General features: G+C 39.8%; 1 pseudogene and 1 gene segment (V, D, J or C); both read right to left on the reverse strand.

The window, feature by feature from the left end:
- Positions 1-1,081: 1,081 nt before the first annotated feature.
- On the reverse strand, positions 1,082-5,802 carry LOC104668356. The segment is given in 3 exon segments: positions 1,082-1,562; positions 1,648-1,846; positions 5,508-5,802. Coding segments are annotated over 2 exon segments (390 nt in total).
- A 9,853-nt stretch (positions 5,803-15,655) lies between these two features.
- Positions 15,656-16,204, reverse strand: LOC104668380 (annotated as a pseudogene). Its single transcript, XR_004057229.1, has 2 exons — positions 16,159-16,204; positions 15,656-16,074 (listed from the first exon to the last, which is right to left on the reverse strand). The product of XR_004057229.1 is annotated as an immunoglobulin heavy variable 3-43D-like (transcript).
- Positions 16,205-23,761: the final 7,557 nt, after the last annotated feature.

Below are 23,761 nucleotides of genomic sequence, written 5' to 3' on the forward strand. Positions count from 1 at the left end.
TTTTTTGTAATAACAGGAAATAGAGAATTGCTCAAAAACAACAGGATACGGTGTGCTCCAAGGAAACCGAATCCAAAATAAAAGAGCTCACAGCACTTAAAAAAGCAGTGGAGATTTGAGAAATACAAGGAATAATGTAGCATTGTGTATTTTCCAGAGTATAAAGTAAACATCCATGAACTAATACTAATATTAATATTTTATTAAATAAAGAAAATTGGAAAAAATACACCTCCCATGCATAAGAATTTCAAGTATCTTAAGTTAATTATCCTCCTGCCAAGTAGGTGAAATTTAAACACTGATGCTGTGATTGTGTCCTGAGATTAGAGACAAGGAAAAAATTATGTTAGTGAGTTTCATAATGAGTTTTTAGATATAATGCCAAAAACATGATCTATGAAAAACGAAAATTATTTGCCACAAGTTTACACACACACACACACACACACGTATGTATTTATATAAATATCTTTCTGCCAGAAGCATTGATAAAGGAGCAGAAAGACAATACAGACTTGGAGAATACACTTGCAGGTCATATATTTATTAAACGACTTTTTGTTACCTTGGTAAATGACTTTTATTATGAGTGTGTAAGGAAACTTACAACTGATCAAAAGAAAACAATGTAACAAAATGAGCCAAATATCAGAACAGACACTTCATCCAAATTATTTAAAAATAATTAAATATAAATTTTCAATCAGGGACATGTGTATTTAAACAAGAATGAGATACCACTACTCATCTATTAGAATGGTTAAAATCCACTATTCTCATAATGCCAAATGGCAATGAGGATGTGGAAGAACATGATCTCTCATGTATTTCTAACATAAACTTAAAATCATCACAGCACACAATGAAAAAATGTTAAAATATTTTGATACTTCATATAATGAAGATAAAAGTAGACTTAAAATGTGATCTAGCAGCCGCACTTAAAATATTTACAACACCAATTCAAAAACTGTTGTTCACACTAATATCTTCAGAGGAACTCTTATATCAGTTTTATTAATTTGATTTATTCTCCACTCCCTGAATTTTGCCTACAAAATAAATGTCGTATGAAAAATTTCCCAAATAATTAGGAGTGCATACAAATTTTATTGTTCTTTTTCTTCAATGACTTGACCTCTCTTTCTAAGAAAGTCTTCAATCTAATAACCCCTGTCTTCTCTTCAGCCCAGCACATCTGCTTCCTCCCTGGAGTTTCTGACCCTCTCAGGATGTCGGTGTTCACACTGTGTCTCTTGCACAGTAATACACGGCTGTGTCCTCAGATCTCAGGCAGCTCAGCTCCATGAAGGCTGTGCTTGTGGACGTGTCCCTCGTCATGGTGACTCTGCCCTGGAAAGTCTGTGCACAGCTTGTGCCACCAGTATTAGTGTTGATCCCTCCTATCCACACAAGCCCTTGTCCAGGGGCCTGTCGCACCCAGTCCACGTTGTGGTTGGTGAAGGTGTATCCAGAAGCCTTGCAGGAGACCTTTACTGAGTCTCCAGGCTTCCTCACCTCAGCCCCAGACTGCACCAGCTGGACCTGGGACTGGGCACCTATGGAGAGGACACAGGAGTGAACAAAATTCTCTTTGACTGAACTAGGTCCACTCCTCAGCTATGGGACTAGAAAACCCCTTACCTGTAGCTGCTGCCACCAAGAATAGGATCCTCCAGGTCCAGTCCATGGTGATAAGCTGTGCTCCCAGGGGCATCCTTAGATGATGGATGTGGTTGTTGGGTGATGTTCTCAGGGCACCGACATACTTATGTTTACATCAGAGGAGCTCGGATGTTTTGCATATTCATGAGGCAGGGTATTTTAAAGCTCAAAGTCTCATCTAGGACGAGAAAGAGGACATAGATGCCACATCGGCCATACAAGAGTGGGATACTGAGAGACCAAGCCCTAATCCTGCTTTAGGAAATTCATCCCCTGCCCCATTTCTAAGCTTTCAGTGGGCAGCACTCTTCCCACTGAAGAACAAGCCCAATCCCAGGATTTGCTCCTCACAGTGAACCCACATTTTATTGGCATAGGGATTACCTGGATTGTTTCTGGGACCATTATTCTCTCTGACATTGAGGAGGGACCGTGACTCCATCCCGGTCCCATTAGAACAGTCAGAGCTCACTGGTAACTCTGAATAAGTGGCCACTAGTTATCCCACATGAGGGTCCAGCAGGCCCCATGGACAGTTCTGAGATCTGCCGGGCACTTCCAAGACAGAATCCCCAGCACCTGACTGAGACTCCTCAGCTCCCAGCCCTTTCAATGGGAAGACTCTTGCTTTGCACATTTGCCCTGTGATGATTGGTTCTGAGTTTTCCCTCCCACTGACAGTAGTAATCAGGGGTTGAAATAAGAAAAGGAATGTGAATTTCTTGATAAATTCATACACCCCAAAATAATTACCAAGTAATTTGTGTTTTGAATAAGTTTGGCTTTTATTTCATACTCCATTAAATAGAATTCAAGATGGATTAGAGACTTAAATGTTAGACCTAATACCATAAAAACCCTAGAAGAAAATCTAGGTAGTACCATTCACGACATAGGCATGGGCAAGGACTTCATGTCTAAAACACCAAAAGCAACAGCAGCAAAAGCCAAAATTGACAAATGGGATCTAATTAAACTTAAGAGCTTTTGCACAGCAAAAGAAACTACCATCAGAGTGAACAGGCAACCTACAGAATGGGAGAAAATTTTTGCAACCTACTCATCTGACAAAGGGCTAATATCCAGAATCTACAAGAACTCAAACAAATATACGAGAAAAAAACAAACAACCCCATCAAAAAGTGGGGAAAGGATATGAACAGACATTTCTCAAAAGAAGATATTCATACAGCCAACAGACACATGAAAAAATGCTCATCATCACTGGCCATCAGAGAAATGCAAATCAAAACCACAATCAGATACCATCTCACACCAGTTAGAATGGCAATCATTAAGAAGTCAGGAAACAACAGGTGTTGGAGAGGATGTGGAGAAATAGGAACACTTTTACACTGTTGGTGGGATTGTAAACTAGTTCAACCATTATGGAAAAGAGTATGGCAATTCCTCAAGGATCTAGAACTAGATGTACCATATGACCCAGCCATCCCACTACTGGGTATATACCCAAAGGATTATAAATTAGTCTACTACAAAGACACATGTACACGTATGTTTATTGCGGCACTATTCACAATAGCAAAGACTTGGAATCAACCCAAATGTCCATCTGTGACAGACTGGATTAAGAAAATGTGGCACATATACACCATGGAATACTATGCAGCCATAAAAAAGGATGAGTTTGCGTCCTTTGTAGGGACATGGATGCAGCTGGAAACCATCATTCTTAGCAAACTATCACAATAAAGTATTTACATAAGTTTTAGTTTATATCCATAGATTGTCGTATTTCCATATTGATTGATTTTGATCCACTTGATCTGTGCACCTGTCACACTCTCAAATCCACTAGTGCCAAGTCACACACACAATGTAGGAAACATTACTTAGCTCTGAATTCTGAATATCTTATTGATGGGAATATAGTGTCTCCCACAGTTATGTACCAATTGAATTAGTAAAGCCATCTGTATCCTTCATAGTCTCACTGTTAAGATATTTATTATCCTAGAATTCCACTTTTAAATATAGTTCTCATTGCTTTATTGAGTGACATAAGTGGTCCAGATGAAATAGGCTATTTAAAGGCATATCAGCAACTTGTTGAACACTTATTTTAGAATGATTTTTTGAATAAGGAAGCGTCAGACCCTGAGAGAATAATTCTCATTATTTATCTCCCACAAATAAGTGAGATTATATAGTTTTCTGTTCCTGATTTAGTTTGCTGAGAGTAATGAGCTCCAGTTCCATCATGTTCCTACAAAGGAGATAATTTCATTCTTTTCTTAGCTGCATAGTGTTCCATGGTTATATGTACCACATTTGTCTCTATCCATTCTGCCAGTGGAATTTAGGTAAATTCATGTCTATGCTATTGTGAATAGTGCTGCAATGAACCTTCATGTTTATATTCCTTTTGGTATATGTCCAGTTGGGAGATTGTTGGGTCAAATGAAAGTTCTGTTTTAGGTTATTTAAGGGATCACCACACTGCTTTCTACAATGTTTGAACTAATTAATATTTCCACCAGAAGTGTGTAAGTGTTCCCTTTTTTCCTGCAACTTTAGCAGCATCTGTTATTTTTTTTTTAAGATTAGCCATTCTGACTGGTGTGAGATGGTACCTCATTGTGGTTTTGATATGTATTTCTCTAATGATAGTGATATTCAGCACGTTTTTCTGTGCTTGTTGGCCACATGAAGGTCTTTTTTTTCTTAAGTGTCTTTTCACGTCCTTTGTCATTTTTTTCTTGTATGTTTGTTTAAGTTCCATCTAGATTCTAAACGTTAGACTTCTGTCAGATGTAGAGGTTGCAAATATTTTTTCTCAATCTGTGGATTGCCTGCTTGTTTACTCTGTTGATAGTATATCTTGCTATGCAGAAGCTCTTTAGTTTACTTAGGTCCCATTTGTCACTTTTTGATTTTGTTGCAACTGTTTCTAGCATTTTCCTCATAAAGTCTTTACCTGTTCTAATGTCCTGAATTGTATTTCCTAGGTTATTATCCAGAGATTTTATAGTCTTAGGTTTTACATTTAGATCTTTAATCCAAATATATATTTTTTCAATTGATACTGAAAAAGCATTTGATGAAACTCAACATTCTTTCATGAAAAAAAAAGAAATCTTTACAAACTGGGTATAAAAGGAACACATTTCGACATAAGAAAACTTATATTTGGCCGGGCACGGTGGCTCACGCCTGTAATCCCAGCACTTTGGGAGGCCGAGATGGGCGGATCACGAGGTCAGGAGTTCAAGACCAGCCTGGCCAACATAGTGAAACCCCGTCTCTGTTAAAACTACAAACACTAGCCGGGCGTGGTGGCGGCACCTAGAATCCCAGCTACTCGGGAGGCTGAGGCAGGAGAATCAGTTGAACCTGGGAGGTGGAGCTTGCAGTGAGTCGAGATGGTGCCACTTTACTCCAGCCTGCCAACAGAGCGAGATTCCAAAAAAAAAAAAAAAAAAAAAAAGTTGTATTCCAGAGACTTTCCTCTGATATCATATTGAATAAGAAAAAAACTAAAAGTATGTTCTCTAATATCTGGAACATGACAAATATTCCCACTTTAACCATGATTAAAGCATAAACCATGCTGCTGCCACCTTAGTCGGCTCTTATCTGCGAGCACCACCTCCTGGCCTCGTGTTTGAACTGCATGACCTAATACAAAGTCACTGAGACAGGTGTACAGCACTTGAAAATGAGATTAGATTCTCAATATTTCTGTAATTCCAGCTCCGGAAAAGACCATAGGGTAACTAACACACCCACTATGCTACTACTGCAACTAGAATTCGAAAAAGCCACCATGCTAAAGCTATTAATAACAGAAGAAACCATACAGGGTATATGCTCCTCACCTGGTTATTCCCATCAAGGCTGGTGCTTTTTCTTGTCAGGCTCAGAGGTTCATCTCTGCCCAGCTTTGTCCCCCTCTCAAGGGCTGAACAGAGAACTCAGGTCACTGTGCATTTCATAGACCAGTCCATTGCCTAAGGCAACGGAGAGCTTCTCCCTGTGCACAGATATCAAGCATGCACTCAGCTGCTTCCGCCACAGTCGGCTCAAACCTGTAAGGCCATCTACTAATGTAAAGGGTGAATTTAACAAGCCAGTACAATATCTGCTGAAACAAATGCATCCCAAATGAGAAATAGTTTCTGAGGCCTCCGATATCTAGGACCTGCAGGAGCTAATGAGCCTGCTTGTGGGCCCAGAACATTGTTACTACAGCCATCATTTCTGAAAGCCATTAAATAATGGTCATCTATAGACAAGGAACTCTTACAGAGTCTTTGTCACTAAGTAAACCAAGAACCAAATCAAAAGACCCACACAATATGCATTATATTCACATACTCAGCAGAATGGAGTTTTCATCAAAATCAAAACAAATTCAGAAATAATAAGAAGAGATAGTTTAGCCAATGAAAAACAGACAGACAAGCAATTCTAGGAGTATGAAAAAATACAGTTACAACACCTCACATATCACCTTAGCTCTCCAGCCATAGAATCTAAACAACATATGTTTATAATGTCAGATAAATAATTCAAAATGTTGATTTTAAAGAAACTCAATTAAATCCAAAAGAAAATTGAGAACCAACACGAATAAATCAGAACAACTCAAGATTGACCTAAGAGATTTATTTTTAAAAAATAATCTTCAGGGAATAAAAACTTGATTGAATTAATTACAAAATACGGTTTAAAATTTAACAATAAAATACACTAAAAAGAAGAAAGAACATCCAACCTAAGAGACAGATATTTCAAATTAACCCAGTACGATAAAAATAAGAAAAAAAAACGAACGAACTCATTGGGAAGTATAGGATTATGTAAAACAACTGAACCAATGAACCATGGATATCCCTGGGGGAGAAAACTAGTAAAAAGGCTTAGAAGAACAATTTGATGAAATAATTGAAGAAAATATCTCTAGTCTTGCTACAGATTTGTACATGCAGATAAAAGAGGCACAGAAAACTCCACGACAAGACACTGGAAGACAGACATTACCAAGATCTACAGTCCTCAGACTATCTAAAGTAAATGGGAAGAAAAAAAATTCTAAAATTCACAATAGAAAAGTGTTCAACAATCTATAAGAAATTCTATTGTACCAACAGTGTACTTCTCAGCATAAACTTATAAGATAGAAGTGATTGGACTCCCAATTTTAGACTTCTTAAAGGAAAAAGAAAAAAGTATATGTCAATAATTAATTTTGTATCCTGCTAAACTGTTTCATAAATGAAGGATAAATAAAGTATTTCTAAGGTAAGCAAATGCTAAGGACATTTATGTACACTAGACTGGACCTACAAGAAATACTCGAGGCAGACATAAACATAGAAGCAATAGGACAATACCGTCATAAAACACACGAAATTATAAAACTCACTGTTAACACTACTGCACAATAATGACCACAAAGCCGCTAGTTAATAATTAACATGACAACAGCAGCAAAACCTCACATATCAGTATTGTTTGAATATAAATGAGTTAACTTCTTCACTTAAAAAATACAGATTGGTGGCAAAACCTCACATATCAGTATTGTTTGAATATAAATGAGTTCAATTCTTCATTTTAAAAAATATAGATTGGTGGAATGAATTAAAAAGAGGTTCCTAATTTATGCCACTGACAGGAAACTCACTTAATTGGTAAAAACATATAGATTCAAGTTCAAGGGGTGGAAAAAGATATTTCATGCAAATGGACACCAAAAGCAAGCAAGAGTATCTATGCTTATGTCATATAAAACAAACTTTAAATAAACACCAGTAAGTAAAGACAAAGAAACTCATTATGTAATGATAAAATGATTGAGTAAAAACAACAATTCTAAATCTATATGCACTCTACACCAGAAAACCCATGTTCATAAAACAAATGGTATTAGACCTAAGGAAAAACGTGGATGGCAGTACAATTGTGATGGACTTCAATGCCCACCTGACAATACTAGGCAAATCACTGAGATAGAAAATCAACAAAGAAGCATAAGACTTAAATTGGACTTTAGACCAAATGAACCTAGCAGATATTAACAGAACATTCTACCTAAGAACTGCAGAATATACATTACTCCCATTAGCACAGAATATTTTCTAAGATAAATTATATACTATGACAGAAATAAGAGTCTCAATAACTTCTTGAAAATGAAATATATTCTCAGACCACAGTAATGTAAAGCTAGAAATTAAACCCTAGAAGAATACTCAAAACTACACACACATGAAAATTCCACAACTTGCTACTGAGTAAACTTTGGGTCAATGACAAAATTAAGAAGGATATTGTAACATGTTTGAAATGATTAAAAAGAGAGAAACAGCATACCAAAACCTCCAGATTACAGCAAAAGCTGTGCTAAGGGGGAAGATTATAGTGTTAAATGCCTACATCAAAAAGACAGAAAGATCACAAATTAAAAACCTAACATTACATATCAAAGAACTGGAAAAACAACAACAAACCAAACACACAGCTGAAGAAAACAAATAACAAAGACCAGAGCAGAACGAAATAAAGTGAAGAACCAGGAAATACAAAGAACCAACAAAATAAATGATTGAGTTTTTGAGACGACAAATAAAACTTACAGACCACTAGCTAGATCCGGCAAGTAAAGTAGAGTGGCAATCTAAGTAAGCAGAATGAGAAATGAAACTAAAACATGACAACTGATGCCACAGAAATATAAACGATCAACATAGACTTCTATGAACATCTCCAGGCTCACAAACTAATTTAGAGTAAACAGATAAATGTCTGGAAACATGAAATCACCCAAGATTGAAACAGGAAGAAATAAAAATCCTAAGGAGATGGTCAAAAAATAGTGATATTGAAGCAGTAATTAAAAAGAAAATCTCAACAAAAATGCCCTAAAATGGATGGATTTAAAAGCTGAATTCTGCCCAGTATATAAAAAGAACAGCAATTCTATTAAACCTGTTTCAAAGCACTGAGGAGAGGGTGTTTCTCCCTAACTCATTCCACAAAGCCACCAACAACCCGATACCACATCCATGCAAGGACACAAAAAAAGAATACTACAGATCAATATCACTGCTGACTATAGATGGAAAAACCCTCACAAAGGCACAGAAAATTGATTGCAACCACATATCAAAAAGATAATATGCCACAATCTACTAAGTTTTATTTCAGGGATGCAATGATTATTTAACATGCACAAAGCAATAACTGTGATTCATCACATGAATAGAATTCAAGACAAAAAAACCATATAATCATGTCAATGGGTGCAGGAAAAAAGTCTGATAACATTTAACATTTCTTTATGATAAAAACCCTCCAAAAATTAGAATAGAAGGAAAACATACCTCAAATTAATAAAAATCATATATGACAAACTCACACATAGCATTATACTGAATAGGAATATGTTGAAAGTATTCCTCCTAAGACTCAGATCATGTCAAGGAATGCCCACTTTCACCACTCTTAATCAATATAGAACTTGAAATCCCAGTGAGAGAAATTAGGCAAGAGAAAGAAATAAAGGCACCCAAATTGGAAAAGAGGAAGTAAAATGTTCTGTGTTTGCTGATAATATGATTTTGTACTTAGAAAACTAATATCCTTTCAAAATTCTCCTAGAATTGATAAGTTCATTCAGTAAAATTTTAGAATGAAGGAAAAAAAAACATAAAAATGCTAGTAGTATTTTTATACACAAGTAGCAATCAAGCAAAGAACCATATTAAAAACACTACTATTTACTATGGCCATAAAAAAGAAAATATTTGGGCATTAATTTAACCAAGGTGGTGAAAGATCTTTCCACAAGAAAAACTACAAAACACTTATAATGCGAATTTTTGATGACACAAAATATTGAAAAACATCCCATTATCATAAATGGAAATAATTAATGGCCATAGATTGAAAGGTTAAAATGATCATATTGCCCAGAGCAAGTTACAGCATCCAAGTAATTCGTATCAAAATACTAACATCATTTTCTTTTTTTTTTTTTTTTTTTTTTTTTTTTTATTATACTTTAAGTTCTAGGGTACATGTGCATAACGTGCAGGTTTGTTACATATGTATACTTATGCCATGTTGGTGTGCTGCACCCATCAACTCGTCAGCACCCATCAATTCATCATTTATATCATGTATAACTCCCCAATGCAATCCCTCCCTCCTCCCCCCTCCCCCCTCCCCATGATAGACCCCAGTGCGTGATGTTCCCCTTCCCGAGTCCAAGTGATCTCATTGTTCAGTTCCCACCTATGAGTGAGAACATGCGGTGTTTGGTTTTCTCTTCTTGTGATAGTTTGCTAAGAATGATGGTTTCCAGCTGCATCCATGTCCCTACAAAGGACGCAAACTCATCCTTTTTTATGGCTGCATAGTATTCCATGGTGTATATGTGCCACATTTTCTTAATCCAGTCTGTCACAGATGGACATTTGGGTTGATTCCAAGTCTTTGCTATTGTGAATAGTGCCGCAATAAACATACGTGTACATGTGTCTTTGTAGTAGACTAATTTATAATCCTTTGGGTATATACCCAGTAGTGGGATGGCTGGGTCATATGGTACATCTAGTTCTAGATCCTTGAGGAATTGCCATACTGTTTTCCATAATGGTTGAACTAGTTTACAATCCCACCAACAGTGTAAAAGTGTTCCTATTTCTCCACATCCTCTCCAACACCTGTTGTTTCCTGACTTCTTAATGATTGCCATTCTAACTGGTGTGAGATGGTATCTCATTGTGGTTTTGATTTGCATTTCTCTGATGGCCAGTGATGATGAGCATTTTTTCATGTGTCTGTTGGCTGTATGAATATCTTCTTTTGAGAAATGTTTTCAATAGAATTAGAAAAACGTAAAATTCATATGAAAACTTAAAAGAGCCTCGATAGTCATAAAAATCCAAATCAAAAAGAACAAAGGTGGTACAAATGCATTGCCTGACTTCTAATTGTACTACAGTCCTGTAACAAATACAACATGGTGCTGTTGTTAAAATAGACATATAGATGAGTGGAACAGAATAGACATTCCAGAAATAAAGCCACATGCTTGCAGCCAACTGACTGGCAAACTGGATTAAAAGCATGCACTGGGAAAAAAACGTCACTTTGTTCAATAAATTGTGCAGGAAAAACTGAACAACTAATTGCAGAAGAATTCAGCGGGACCCATCTCTCTCACTGTATACAAAAAATAAGCCCAATATGGATAAAAGACTTAACTGGGAGACCTGAGAGTCTGAAAGCCGTAGATGAAATTCTAAGAAATGCTTTTCTGGAGATTGTCCTAGGCAGAGAATTCATGACTAAGACCTCAAAAGTAAACAGAACTAAACCAAAATAGACAATTTTGACTTAATACAAATAAGAAGCAAAGCATCTGAACAGCAAAATAAATAATCAACAAAGTTAAGAGAAGACCTACAGAATGAAGGAAAATATTTTTAAACTCTGCATCTTACAAAAAGCTAATATTTAGAATCTACGAGAAACAAAAACAACAAAAAACCCACAACCACCTTAAAAAGTGAGCTAATAACAGATATTTATTTTTCAAAAGACTCTCAAGCTTATACAGTGTTGAAGAAAGTGTAAATTAGTAAAAGCTATGTGGAAAACAGTATGGACATTTCTCAAAGAACTGATAATAGAACTAATATTTGATTTGGCAATCCCACTACTGGGTACTGAGTCAAAGGAAAATAAATTATTATATTAGATAGATGCCTGCATTTATGTTTATTGCTGCCTTATTCACAGTAGCACATGTGTGGTACCAAGTTAAGTGTCTATTAATGAACGATTAGAAAAAAAAACTTGTGTTGTATATGCATATGTACATATACAAACATCCTCACAAATACACTACATATATGTGTGTGAATATGTATATACATTTAATTACTACTCAACAAAATTATGTATTTTGCAGTAGCATGGGTGAAACTATCTTGAGTTAAATAACTCACAAGAATCAAGTTGAATACCACGTTCTCACATATATAAATGAGCGCTAAACAATATATACACATGAATGTAGACTGTGGAATAATAAATATTGGAGATTTATTAGGTTGGAAGGGTGGCAGTGGTTGTGGGATGAGAAATTACTTAATGGGTACAATATACACTATCCAAATGATGACTCCCCTCAAAGCCCCGACTTCATCACTAAACAGTATACCCACATAACAAAACTGCACTTTCACCCATGAATTTATACAATTTAAAAGATAAGTGTCTATGTATCACAATCATCAGGAATCCAAATTAGAATGTCTTATACATACAGTGTTACCACTTCTTTATTTGGAGTGTTCTATTGTTTTACTAAAAAGAGAAAGGCAATCTCCATTCTTAGGGCAAACACACTTTGGAGACGCTGTTGTCCAGTAGACAAGGGCAGCTGTCCCATCAGCAACAAGAGGCTCTGTGTTTAGGGCATGTTCAACCATCTACTGTTGCTCTATAGTAATCTCTGGGCGCAACACTGACCCCTGCATTCTCCTCCATTCTGAGGGACTCAAAACGGAGTCCACTTCTACATTAGTCATTGTCCAAGTCCAGATTAACAAAAAATATTAGTAAACTAAAGATAAAGCTCACAAACAGAGACCGTTTCTCACTATCCCCCCTCATTTCTGTTGTTTTAGGGTCACTCTCCCCACGTCACCACCTGAACCACCTTCTGGGTGGATAGAGTTTGTGGAGCTTCTGTCTGTCATCCCAGAGTAACTGCTCCCTTAGGGAGTCATCTGGAGCCCGTCAGCCAGAAATGAGATCGGCCAAAATCTGAGGTGCGTGCAATGCCACTTTCCCTGCAATCCGTCTCCTGAATGTTCTCTTACTTCTCAAAGATAGTAATTGCGTATTTTGGTGATTTCTTATCGTTTTATGTTTTCTTATGCACTGATTATGCCAGTTCTTTGGGAATTTTATTTATCACTTCTAAATTCCATTTACTGCCACCCATCTACTTCAGTTCAGCTGCTGTCTCAGACCAGGTAATTCTGTTGCCACCCAGGTATCAGATTTTGTCATTCCACACCTGAATACTTATTTTTTCCAACAGTGCTTCAGCCATGCGTCACTGAGTCAGGATCTGTCTAGGAAATCTGTCTTCTGATACAACTGCATTGAGAGGTTGCATCTGCCACCCTCACAATCAAAACTCTGTAAAAACACAGGACTCATGAAAACTGTCATATTCAGAGGAACAGTTTATCATAGTAAAATGATACAATTTAAAATACATAAAAACAAAAAGGCACAAGGAGTGAAGACCCGGAAAATCCAGGCACAAGCTCTTAGGTGTCTTCCCACAGTGGACCCTCCTGCACATTTGTAATTCTCCAGCTATGAGGTAAGACGACATGTGTGAAGGGTTGAAAACCAGGGTAATGATCCTGAACTTTCTCATTCAGGGCTGTGTTTTGGGAATGAATCTCAAAGTACGGAGCACCTGGGTAACTGACCACAGTACTCAGACAACAGCTCTCCCCAGGAAAACAAAAGCAGGCATTCACTATAAATCACTGTGATTAAACTCATACTGCAAGTCCCAAGGCTGCAGACATCTGCAGACATGGGTATCAGGCATAACGTCTTAAGGGCTCAGTGCTCTCATCCAGGAGGTAACTGAGAGCCATAAATGAACACAGGTTTTGTTGTTGTTGTGTTTTGTTTGTTTTTTAATCAGGGTTGTTCAGGGTTTGAACAATCCACTGCCTGCTGAGTTAACCCTCTCCTCTACACAAATCCAGATCAGAAGGCAGCAGGCGTGTTCAATAGATGTCCAGGCTCAGCAGAGAGGTAGAGATAGCCAAGTGAGGACCCCAAGGAGGAGCCTGAGGGACGGTAGGAGCGAAACTGAGAGCCTCTGGAGGGGCCCAGGAGTATACTTGAGCTGTGAGTTAAACCAAAAGCTGTTATATTTCCCAGCAGCCCAACAAAATGGTCCTGCAGTGAAGGGTAGGACTCCAAATACAGAATGGGAACGTGGGGATTTACAGCCCAGCAGCAGGGTAGGAGCAGAGGATGGAAAAATCACTAAGAAGAAACGTCAGGAGGGAGGTGGATCCTGATTAAAGCAACCTGCTGGGATTCTTGTTGACGTAGGGTGATCAGATGTCCCCCAGGTTATAGTGAAGGACAAGAAACCGGATCAGACATCCAGGAAGATGAGACATGGAGTATGGGGAAATCAGGCTAAACCAACATACCAAAATTCCAGGTAAAACCAAATTTCACCAGAAAGTGCAGAGAGAGGGGCTTATGGGAAGTTTCAGGAGCCTCCTAACTTCTGGTGAAGCAAATGGACTTCATCAGGTTGCCACCCATCAATGGTAGCTCTTTCGGCTCCTCACACTCACAACTAAATGAAACGAGAACAATGTGTGGCAAAAATGTAAACTGAATTATTTCCTGAATTTCTGAAGACAGTGAGTGGCAGAGTGAGCTGAGGTGTGATAGATCAGGGGTCTCCTAATTCTGAACCCCACAATTAGTTCTAAGCAGCATTCGCTGACAGAAGACCAGCTCGAGGTTCCCACAGGCACAAACACCTGACTCCATGAATCTGCAGCTGAGGTCTCTGCAGGCTCTGAGGTGCACAGGACAGATCCCACCTCAGAGTCAGCCTCAGGTAATTATCTGCTCTTCCTGTGGAGGGGAGAGGAACAGTGTGGCAGGAGGGCCAGCTGTACTCTACTCAGGATCTCTGTACATGGAGGAAAACAATGAAAGGGGGGATCACACATCCTCAACACGTCACAATTCCACATGAGAAAGGCAACTCCGTGCCAGGACATTCTGCGGAATCAAGGAAAAAAGCAATTGGGGCAAAGGTAGGAATCACCATTGTTTACAGACTGCATGTTTGTTTCTATGTCACCCACAGAAATGAATTAAAAGCGTGTGTTCTGCATAGAACCCACACCGTGTGGGCTCTGAGTCAGCACCTCCCTCCCTCCACCTTCAAGGGGCACAGTGCACCTGCCCTGGGCGCCCGGGGCTGTTCTCTGACGTCCCTGCCACGGCTGGTGCTGGAGCCCTGTTCTGGGCTCCACTCTCAGGAGAAGAACGAGCTCTGCACTGATCTGAGCAGAGCCACTGCTGGGAGTCACTGCGTCCCCGATGGGAAACTTTGGCACGACTCTGACTCAGTGACTTGCTGGACCTTCTAGAACAGCACAGAAGTTTAAGAAAGTTCCTCCCAGTCCTCCTCCCTCTCTCTGTCACTCAGGGACCGACTTCCCTCACATGCCTTCAGCTTCCCCAGCCTCCTTCCACCCCCTCTGCATTTCCTCTCAAAAGCGTGGACGGGTTCCTTAGGAAACTGTACACAAACCTAATCCAGTCATAGAATGTGCTTCTCTGAAGACCAACACTAACGCACTTATGTTGGCAAACCTGTTTGTAATGCTAGCCAGATTCTACTGACAAATATAAAATATGAACGAAGCATGGCAATCATCAGTTTTATGTGTCTCCTTGGCTAGACCATAGTCTCAATTATTAAATCATACACTAATCTAGGTGTTGCTCTGATGGTTTAATATAGGTGTTACTGAAGCCCGCCATCAATTTTCTTAAGCTAGGAAGATAGTACTAGTTAACCTGGGTGTGCCTGATTTATTTCTAGCAGAACAGAAGATAACAAAATTCCCTGGTGAGTGGCAGGTGGAGCTCTTTCCAAGAATTCCAGCCTGTCCTTCCTGATGGTCAGCCCTAGACACACCTAGACTGACCACACAATTGCTGTCACCAAGAGATCTCACACAGTAGAGTGCCCACGATCAGCTCCCTCAAGGTCACAGGTGAGGAAAATGACACAGAGAGTTTGAGCAGATCCAGATCACAAATATAGAAAGGTTCCTGGGGAAGCTGTTACATGGAGAAAGAGAAAGCTAAGTCTGAAAGGAAACCAGCCCTTAACCTCCCTGAGCAACTTGTCCCAGAGTCAACCCTGTTCTCAGTGAGTCCTGAGCGCCCCCTGCTGCCAAGACCCCTCCTGTCTTCCTGCAGGGAGGTTTGTGTCTGGGCTCTCACTGACTTCCTCTCTCAGTGTATCTCCTGCACAGTAATACAAGGCTGTGTCCTCAGCTCTCAGACTGTTCATTTGCAGATGCAGGGAGTTCTTGGAACTGTTTCTGAAGATGGTGAATTGGCCTTCACAGAATCTGAATAGTACGCGCTACTACCATCCCGATTAATAAATGAGACCCAGGCCCTTCCCTGGAGCTTCGCGGACCCAGTCCATGCCATAATCATCAAAGGTGAATCCAGAGGCTGCACAGGAGAGTCTGAGGGACCCCTCAGGCTGTACCACGCCTCCCCCAGACTCCACCAGCTGCACCTCACACTGGATAATTGCAAACACAGAGATACACCCTGGTCAGAAACTGTCACAGATAGTCACTGTTTCTCTCGCTCATGTCCACTCACACTCAATCTCTCTAGTTCTCCATGAATCACGTTTTAAAATAGCCACAAGGAAAACCCAGCTCAGTCCAAACTCCATGGTGAGTCCTCTGTGTTCAGTGCTGATCACTGAACGGAAACACCTGGGAATCTCAGGACTGGGGCTCCTCTCCCAGAGTTGCAGGTTCAGGACTGGGCTGGTTTTCATCAGCAGAGAGAGGGTGTTATTTGCATGTCTCCTACTATTAATAAGTTCTGGACGGGATGCCTCATAGTGGGCTGTGTCCCAGAGTGTATGTGAGTGATAACACTTCATAAATAATTAATTCTCATCAGCATTTCTACTTATAGAGGCATATTAAGTATGTTCCATGGGAGTCAATGTTTCCTTCATTTACAGATGTGAACATAAACCCCCAAGCATGGAGGGGCCGTGGGACATGTCTAAGAGCTCACATCTGGTAAGAGCCAGTCTCGGTGTCTGGCCTGTGTTTCTCAGGACTGGATCCGACTGCTCCCTAAATTAACTCTAGGACAGAGCTAGAAATTCTTAGTGAGATTTACAAATCCCTCTTCTTATAATGATATCATGATATTATTTGGCTGTATCTTAGTGTTTTTCTAAATAATATAGAATAACTGAGGGTTAATTTGTGGGTGTATTCAGGAGTTTTCTTTTATTATTTTTATATTTCTCTTAGTCTTCTGCTATCGAACGATACACTTTTATATGTAATATTTTTAATGATGTAATGTTTGCAAATAATCTTCATACAGAATGTTCACACTTTGACAAATATTGACATAATCATCATCATTCACAGAGAAAACATATCGATTAACCTCACCACTTTCTCTTTTTCTCCTGCAATTTCCCTTTCCTACACCTTCCCTCCTCTTACCATAGAGAAGTCGGTTATGGATCTTTGTTATGTAACCTGCAATGAGTATTCACTTTGTGCAGTTTATAAAATGGAATCAGGTGTGTGTGCTTTGGTTCATTACACTCATCAAAAGTACCTGTGGATTGAACCATACTGTTGAAGTATCTAACATTAATTGATTGTAGTGGTGGGTGATATACCAATAAGTGACTTTTCCACAATTTGTTTACTAATAAAGCTACTGGTTAATATTTGTATTGTTTTCAATTTCTACGTATTTCTTTTCTTTCTTTTTATTTTTTTTAGATGAAGTCTCCCTCTGTTGCCAGGCTGGTGTGCAGTGGTGCAATCTTGGCTCACTGCAGCCTCTGCCTCCCGGGTTCAAGTGATTCTCCTGCCTCAGCCTCCCAAGTAGCGGGGATTACAGGTGCGTGCCACCACACCAGGCTAATTTTTGTATTTTTAGTGGAGATGGGGTTTCCCCATGTTGGCCAGGATGTTCTCGATCTCTAGACCTCGTGATTCACCCTCCTCAGCCTCCCAGAGTGCTGGGATTCCAGGCATAAGACACCGTGCCCAGTGAGTTTCTGTGTATCTCAAATCAAGCTGATGCTCAGGTAAGAGAAGTACACAGCCGAGAAACACGTTCCTAATCTTACAAAAACATGAACAACAGCTAAACTGGTCAAGTTGCAAAGGAATCAATTCAATTTTTTAAATACATGAGGTCATTAAAGTTATAGCACCCTGTGTGTTTGTCAGTGTGTGAGAAAGAAAGAGAGAGAGAGAGAGAGAGAGAAGAGAGAGAGAGAGAGAGAGAGAGGGAGGGAGGGAGGGAGGAAAGGAGGCTGGAAAAGAAAGTGATTCTACATAATTATTAATTTGTGAAGTCCTCAAATACAGGGACTTACTCCTAATGAACATGGTCCATGTAGGTTGAAGCAGGTAACTTGATGCACCCACACATGGCTATAGATTTATAATATCAATATTGTTCTCTAAACACATAGACACTCATACACATTAGAGTAGATGTAGTGGAGGATGTCTAGTGGTGGAATGAGAAGCTGACACTAACCCCGTCTTCAGGGCCTTTCCCCACCTGCTGCACCAGCCCTTATGCTGAGCCTTGAGCCTGCCTGACCACTGAGCCCCCATGAGGTGCCAAGTGTCCCCTGGATTTCCCTGATGGTTCCTGAGTGCCTGCTTCTGTCCTCAGCACCCCCTGCTGTCCTGTGAACTCCCACAGGGAGGTTTGTGTCTGGGCTCACACTGATGTCCCCTCACCGTGTCTTCTGCTTAAAAATAAGTGGTTGTGTGCTTGTCGCTCCCGTAGCTCAGCCATAGGAAGAACTGTTTTTGGACATAGGTCTGGAGGTGGTGACTGGACTCTTGAGGAGCGGGTTGGAATTTGTGCTCCCTTCATGGCCTGTGCACCTGACCCACTCATGTCCCTGACCTGGAGGCCGATGGATCCAGCTCCAGCAGGAAGCACTGGTTGTGATGGGAAAATTCAACATCTAAACCGAAATGTGATTGTTGTTGATTCACTGAACAAAATGTGGTACTCATTTTCATTGTGTTGACATACACATGACATAAAATTTACCAATTTAGCCACCATTAAGTGTATGGGTCATTGATAATACACATTTGCAATGTGGTGCAACCATTTCCACTATTTGGTTTGGGAACATTTTCATCACCTCAGAGGACACCTCACCTCCACAGAGCAGTCACTCTCCGTTTCCCCTCTGCTGACCTCCTGAGAGCAGTCTCTAGGGGTTTTCCTGCTCTGCATGCTTCGTGTCAATGGACAATTCAGGGTGTGGACTTGTGTGTCTACCTCTGTTCACTCACCCAGTGTTTTCAAGGCTCATCCAAGTTGCAGCCTATGTCAGTGCTTCACTCCTCTTTAAAGCTGGGTTAGAGACACACAGACGCACCACAGCGCCTTCATCCCTGTGGGTTACAGACACACAGACACACTGCAGCGACTTCATCCCTGTGGATTACAGACACTCAGACACATGGCAGCGACTTCATCCCTGTGGGTTACAGACACACAGACACACCACAGCGCCTTCATCCCTGTGGGTTACAGACACACAGACACACTGCAGCGACTTCATCCCTGTGGATTACAGACACTCAGACACACGGCAGCGACTTCATCCCTGTGGGTTACAGACACACAGACACACCACAGCACCTTCATCCCTGTGGGTTACAGACACACAGGCACACCATGACATTTTCATCCCTGTGGGTTACAGACACTCAGACACACTGCAGCGTCTCCATCCCTGTGGCAGTTTTTGGGCACTTGAGTTGTATTCTGCATTTGACTACTGTGATTGGTGACACTAGGTACATTTGTGTATGAGGTTTTCCTTGAAGACCATTTTCCAAAGTTGGTACCATTTCAATACCAACCTGCAATCCACGGCCATTCCAAATTCAGTATGACTTTACCTACAAGTGATTATGTTTTTCTATTCATTTTTCTTTATTGAATACTGGTTATCTTAGTGTGTATAATGTGGTAATCCATAGAGAACTTAAATCAACAGCATAAACTAAATAATCCCATTAAAAATGGGGAAAGGACATGAACAGAAACTTTTCAAACACAGATATAGAAGTGGCCAACTAATATATAAAAATGCTCAGCATCATCAATAATCAGATAAGTGCAAATCAAAACCGAGTGAGATACCATCTCACACATGTCACAATTGCTATTACTAAAAGATCAAAAATTAACAGATGCAGGAAAGAGAAAAGGGAGCACTTACACATTTTTTGGTGAAAATGTAACTTGGTCCAAGCTCTGTGGAAATCAGTCTGGAGATTTCCCAAAGCACTTAAAACAGAGCTCCCATTCCACTCAGCAATCTCATTACTGGGTATATGCCTAAGAGAAAACAAATCATTGTAACAAAAAGACACATCCACTCATGTGTGCATCACTGTGCAATTCACAGTACCAAAGACACGGAATCAACCTAAATGCTCATCAGTTATAGACTGGATAAAAAGCATGGTACTTATACACAGTGGAATACTATGCAGCTATAAAAAAGAATGAAATCATGTTTGTTTGTTTTTTTTCAGCAACTTGGATGCAGCTGGAGGCTAAAATTCGAAGCAAACTGACATAGAAACAGATGATAAGAGTCAATGGGAGATGAAATGAACATTTTGGGTGTTTGTCTTTGTAAAATTGAGAAAAGAAATTCCCTAGGTAAATGAACTCTTGAAATAGATAAGCCTGGAGCCACTCATGTCCTGACTTCCATTTCATTAGGTTATGATTTTTCTCATTTTTAGTCAGTTCAAATTGCTTTCCTTGGCTACAATAGCCACACATAATCATCCAGAGACATTACAATAAAAATAACATATTTGAACATTAGAACAAGAGCTAACTTTTAGGTAAAAGTTAGTGTGGATTCAGTGTGATAGACAGGAGACATGTCTGAATACTAGCAGTGTTCTCAAAGTAATTTTATCTAAATTATGAAAATTTGTTTACATCTTTTAGATTAGATTCCCATTGAAATCACTGATCTAATATCATCTGAGATGAATCATATGTCCATAATGAGACTGGAGGCCATGCTCTCAATTGAGTAGTGCAAATTTTCATTCAGAATTTGTTCCTCTACCTGATGTAAAGTCAGCCCGGATAGTAGAAGTTATTGCAGACAACAGAGCTTGTCAATAAGCCAAAGACAAGGAGTAAACACATGTTCCAGAGGAGTGCCTGACTTTGGGATGCAGGATGCTCTTCACACAAACTTCTCACAGCTTATGGAACACATAAAAATGCACAACAAAATAATAAATTTTAGATGCACTCCTACATTTTAGAGAACTAATATAACTTAGAAAGCAAAAACCTAAAGGAAAATGAAATGGCATAACAAGTAAAAGTATAGATACTGTAGTGGATCACCACACCAGGCAAGCAGTCTTATAATTGTTTATAATATTATCTAAACACGGAAGGCATTAGCATTACATGTACAACACAGCATCCGTCCCATCCACAATCTTCTGAAAATACTGAAGAAAATTGTCATCCTTCAACTAAAATTGTCCAAATCTTAAGAAAGTCTTGAACTTCCTTGGCCAAATGTTTCCTCCCTAGCACTAGAGCATTATAGTCAACTCCTTCAGGGAGACATCAGTTATTAGCCTATGGTTTGGCATCAGTTATTAGCCTGTGGTTTGGCATCAGTTATTAGCCTGTGGTTTGGCATCAGTTATTGGCCTATGGTTTGGCATCAGTTATTGGCCTATGGTTTGGCATCAGTTATTGGCCTATGACTTGGCATCAGTTATTGGCCTATGATTTGGCATCAGTTATTAGCCTATGGTTTGGCATCAGTTATTAGCCTATGGTTTGGCATCAGTTATTGGCCTATGACTTGGCATCAGTTATTGGCCTATGATTTGGCATCAGTTATTGGCCTATGGTTTGGCATCAGTTATTAGCCTATGGTTTGGCATCAGTTATTAGCCTATGGTTTGGCATCAGTTATTGGCCTACGGTTTGGCATCAGTTATTAGCCTACGGTTTGGCATCAGTTATTGGCCTACGGTTTGGCATCAGTTATTAGCCTATGGTTTGGCATCAGTTATTGGCCTATGATTTGGCATCAGTTATTGGCCTATGATTTGGCATCAGTTATTAGCCTATGGTTTGGCATCAGTTATTAGCCTATGGTTTGGCATCAGTTATTGGCCTACGGTTTGGCATCAGTTATTGGCCTACGATTTGGCATCAGTTATTAGCCTATGGTTTGGCATCAGTTATTAGCCTATGGTTTGGCATCAGTTATTGGCCTACGGTTTGGCATCAGTTATTGGCCTACGATTTGGCATCAGTTATTAGCCTATGGTTTGGCATCAGTTATTGGCCTACGGTTTGGCATCAGTTATTAGCCTATGGTTTGGCATCAGTTATTGGCCTACGATTTGGCATCAGTTATTAGCCTATGGTTTGGCATCAGTTATTGGCCTATGATTTGGCATCAGTTATTGGCCTATGATTTGGCATCAGTTAGCCTATGGTTTGGCATCAGTTATTAGCCTATGGTTTGGCATCAGTTATTGGCCTACGGTTTGGCATCAGTTATTGGCCTACGATTTGGCATCAGTTATTAGCCTATGGTTTGGCATCAGTTATTAGCCTATGGTTTGGCATCAGTTATTGGCCTACGGTTTGGCATCAGTTATTAGCCTACGATTTGGCATCAGTTATTGGCCTATGACTTGGCATCAGTTATTGGCCTACGGTTTGGCATCAGTTATTGGCCTATGATTTGGCATCAGTTATTGGCCTATGACTTGGCATCAGTTATTGGCCTACGGTTTGGCATCAGTTATTGGCCTATGATTTGGCATCAGTTATTGGCCTACGATTTGGCATCAGTTATTGGCCTATGGTTTGGCATCAGTTATTGGCCTACGGTTTGGCATCAGTTATTAGCCTGTGGTTTGGCATCAGTTATTGGCCTACGATTTGGCATCAGTTATTAGCCTGTGGTTTGGCATCAGTTATTGGCCTACGGTTTGGCATCAGTTATTGGCCTATGATTTGGCATCAGTTATTGGCCTATGATTTGGCATCAGTTATTGGCCTATGATTTGGCATCAGTTATTGGCCTACGATTTGGCGTCAGTTATTAGCCTGTGGTTTGGCATCAGTTATTGGCCTATGGTTTGGCATCAGTTATTAGCCTATGGTTTGGCATCAGTTATTGGCCTATGGTTTGGCATCAGGTATTAGCCTATGGTTTGGCATCAGTTATTGGCCTATGATTTGACATCAGTTATTAGCCTATGGTTTGGCATCAGTTATTAGCCTATGATTTGGCATCAGTTATTAGCCTATGGTTTGGCATCAGTTATTAGCCTATGGTTTGGCATCAGGTATTAGCCTATGGTTTGGCATCAGCTGTTAGCCTATGGTTTGGTGGCTGTAAGGCCCATACATTTCGAGATTTACCCCCAGTGCTCACCTCTGTCCTATTACGTGTATGCCTGGCAAAGTATTGAAAGTGATGAGTGTATTTTACCCACTCCATTCATTAACAGATTAAAGCTACTATCTTCCTGTATTTTTTCAATAGCCTCTAATGACATTAAAACAGGGAATTATATCTATTGGAAAAAACATCAGGGAAGGATATTGCTCTTGAAGCCCTTTGGAAGACATCTTACCAGGTACTTTTAACCACAGCACAGCAGTGAAATTGCAGAATATCAATAATTGGGTGCATATTTATGAACTGTAAACTAAAAATAAAATTCTAAGCCCCCAACTGACTAAATAGTCCATCGGTTGGCCTAGGGGACCAAAAACACCCTAAAAACTAAGTTTTCAGTCATGACAAAACAAGAGATCAGACACGCCTGGTTATACGCACTCCCCTTTGCAATTTAGACACAACAATGACCAACACTCGTGTTAAAATAGAGATCATAAGACTGACAGACCAGACTCCCTGTGGCAATAAGATGTCAAATTATAAACAAGACCTAAGGCCTTGCCAGGCAAGGGTTTTGCCACTCACTCCTACACTTAAAAGATTAACTGTGTTTTAACTGCCAATAGGTGATTCTTTTTCTCTAGTGGCTCAGTAAGCACGGGCACTGAGACAAGCACTGTGAGGACAATTACAGCCCATCCCCTGATGAACTGAGCCCTGTTCCACAAGCCGTAATCCCAGCTTTGATAGAACATTTGCTATCAGGAACTT

This window comes from Rhinopithecus roxellana, chromosome 5 (genome assembly GCF_007565055.1).
Source record: "Rhinopithecus roxellana isolate Shanxi Qingling chromosome 5, ASM756505v1, whole genome shotgun sequence".
Taxonomy (NCBI): Eukaryota; Metazoa; Chordata; class Mammalia; order Primates; family Cercopithecidae; genus Rhinopithecus; species Rhinopithecus roxellana.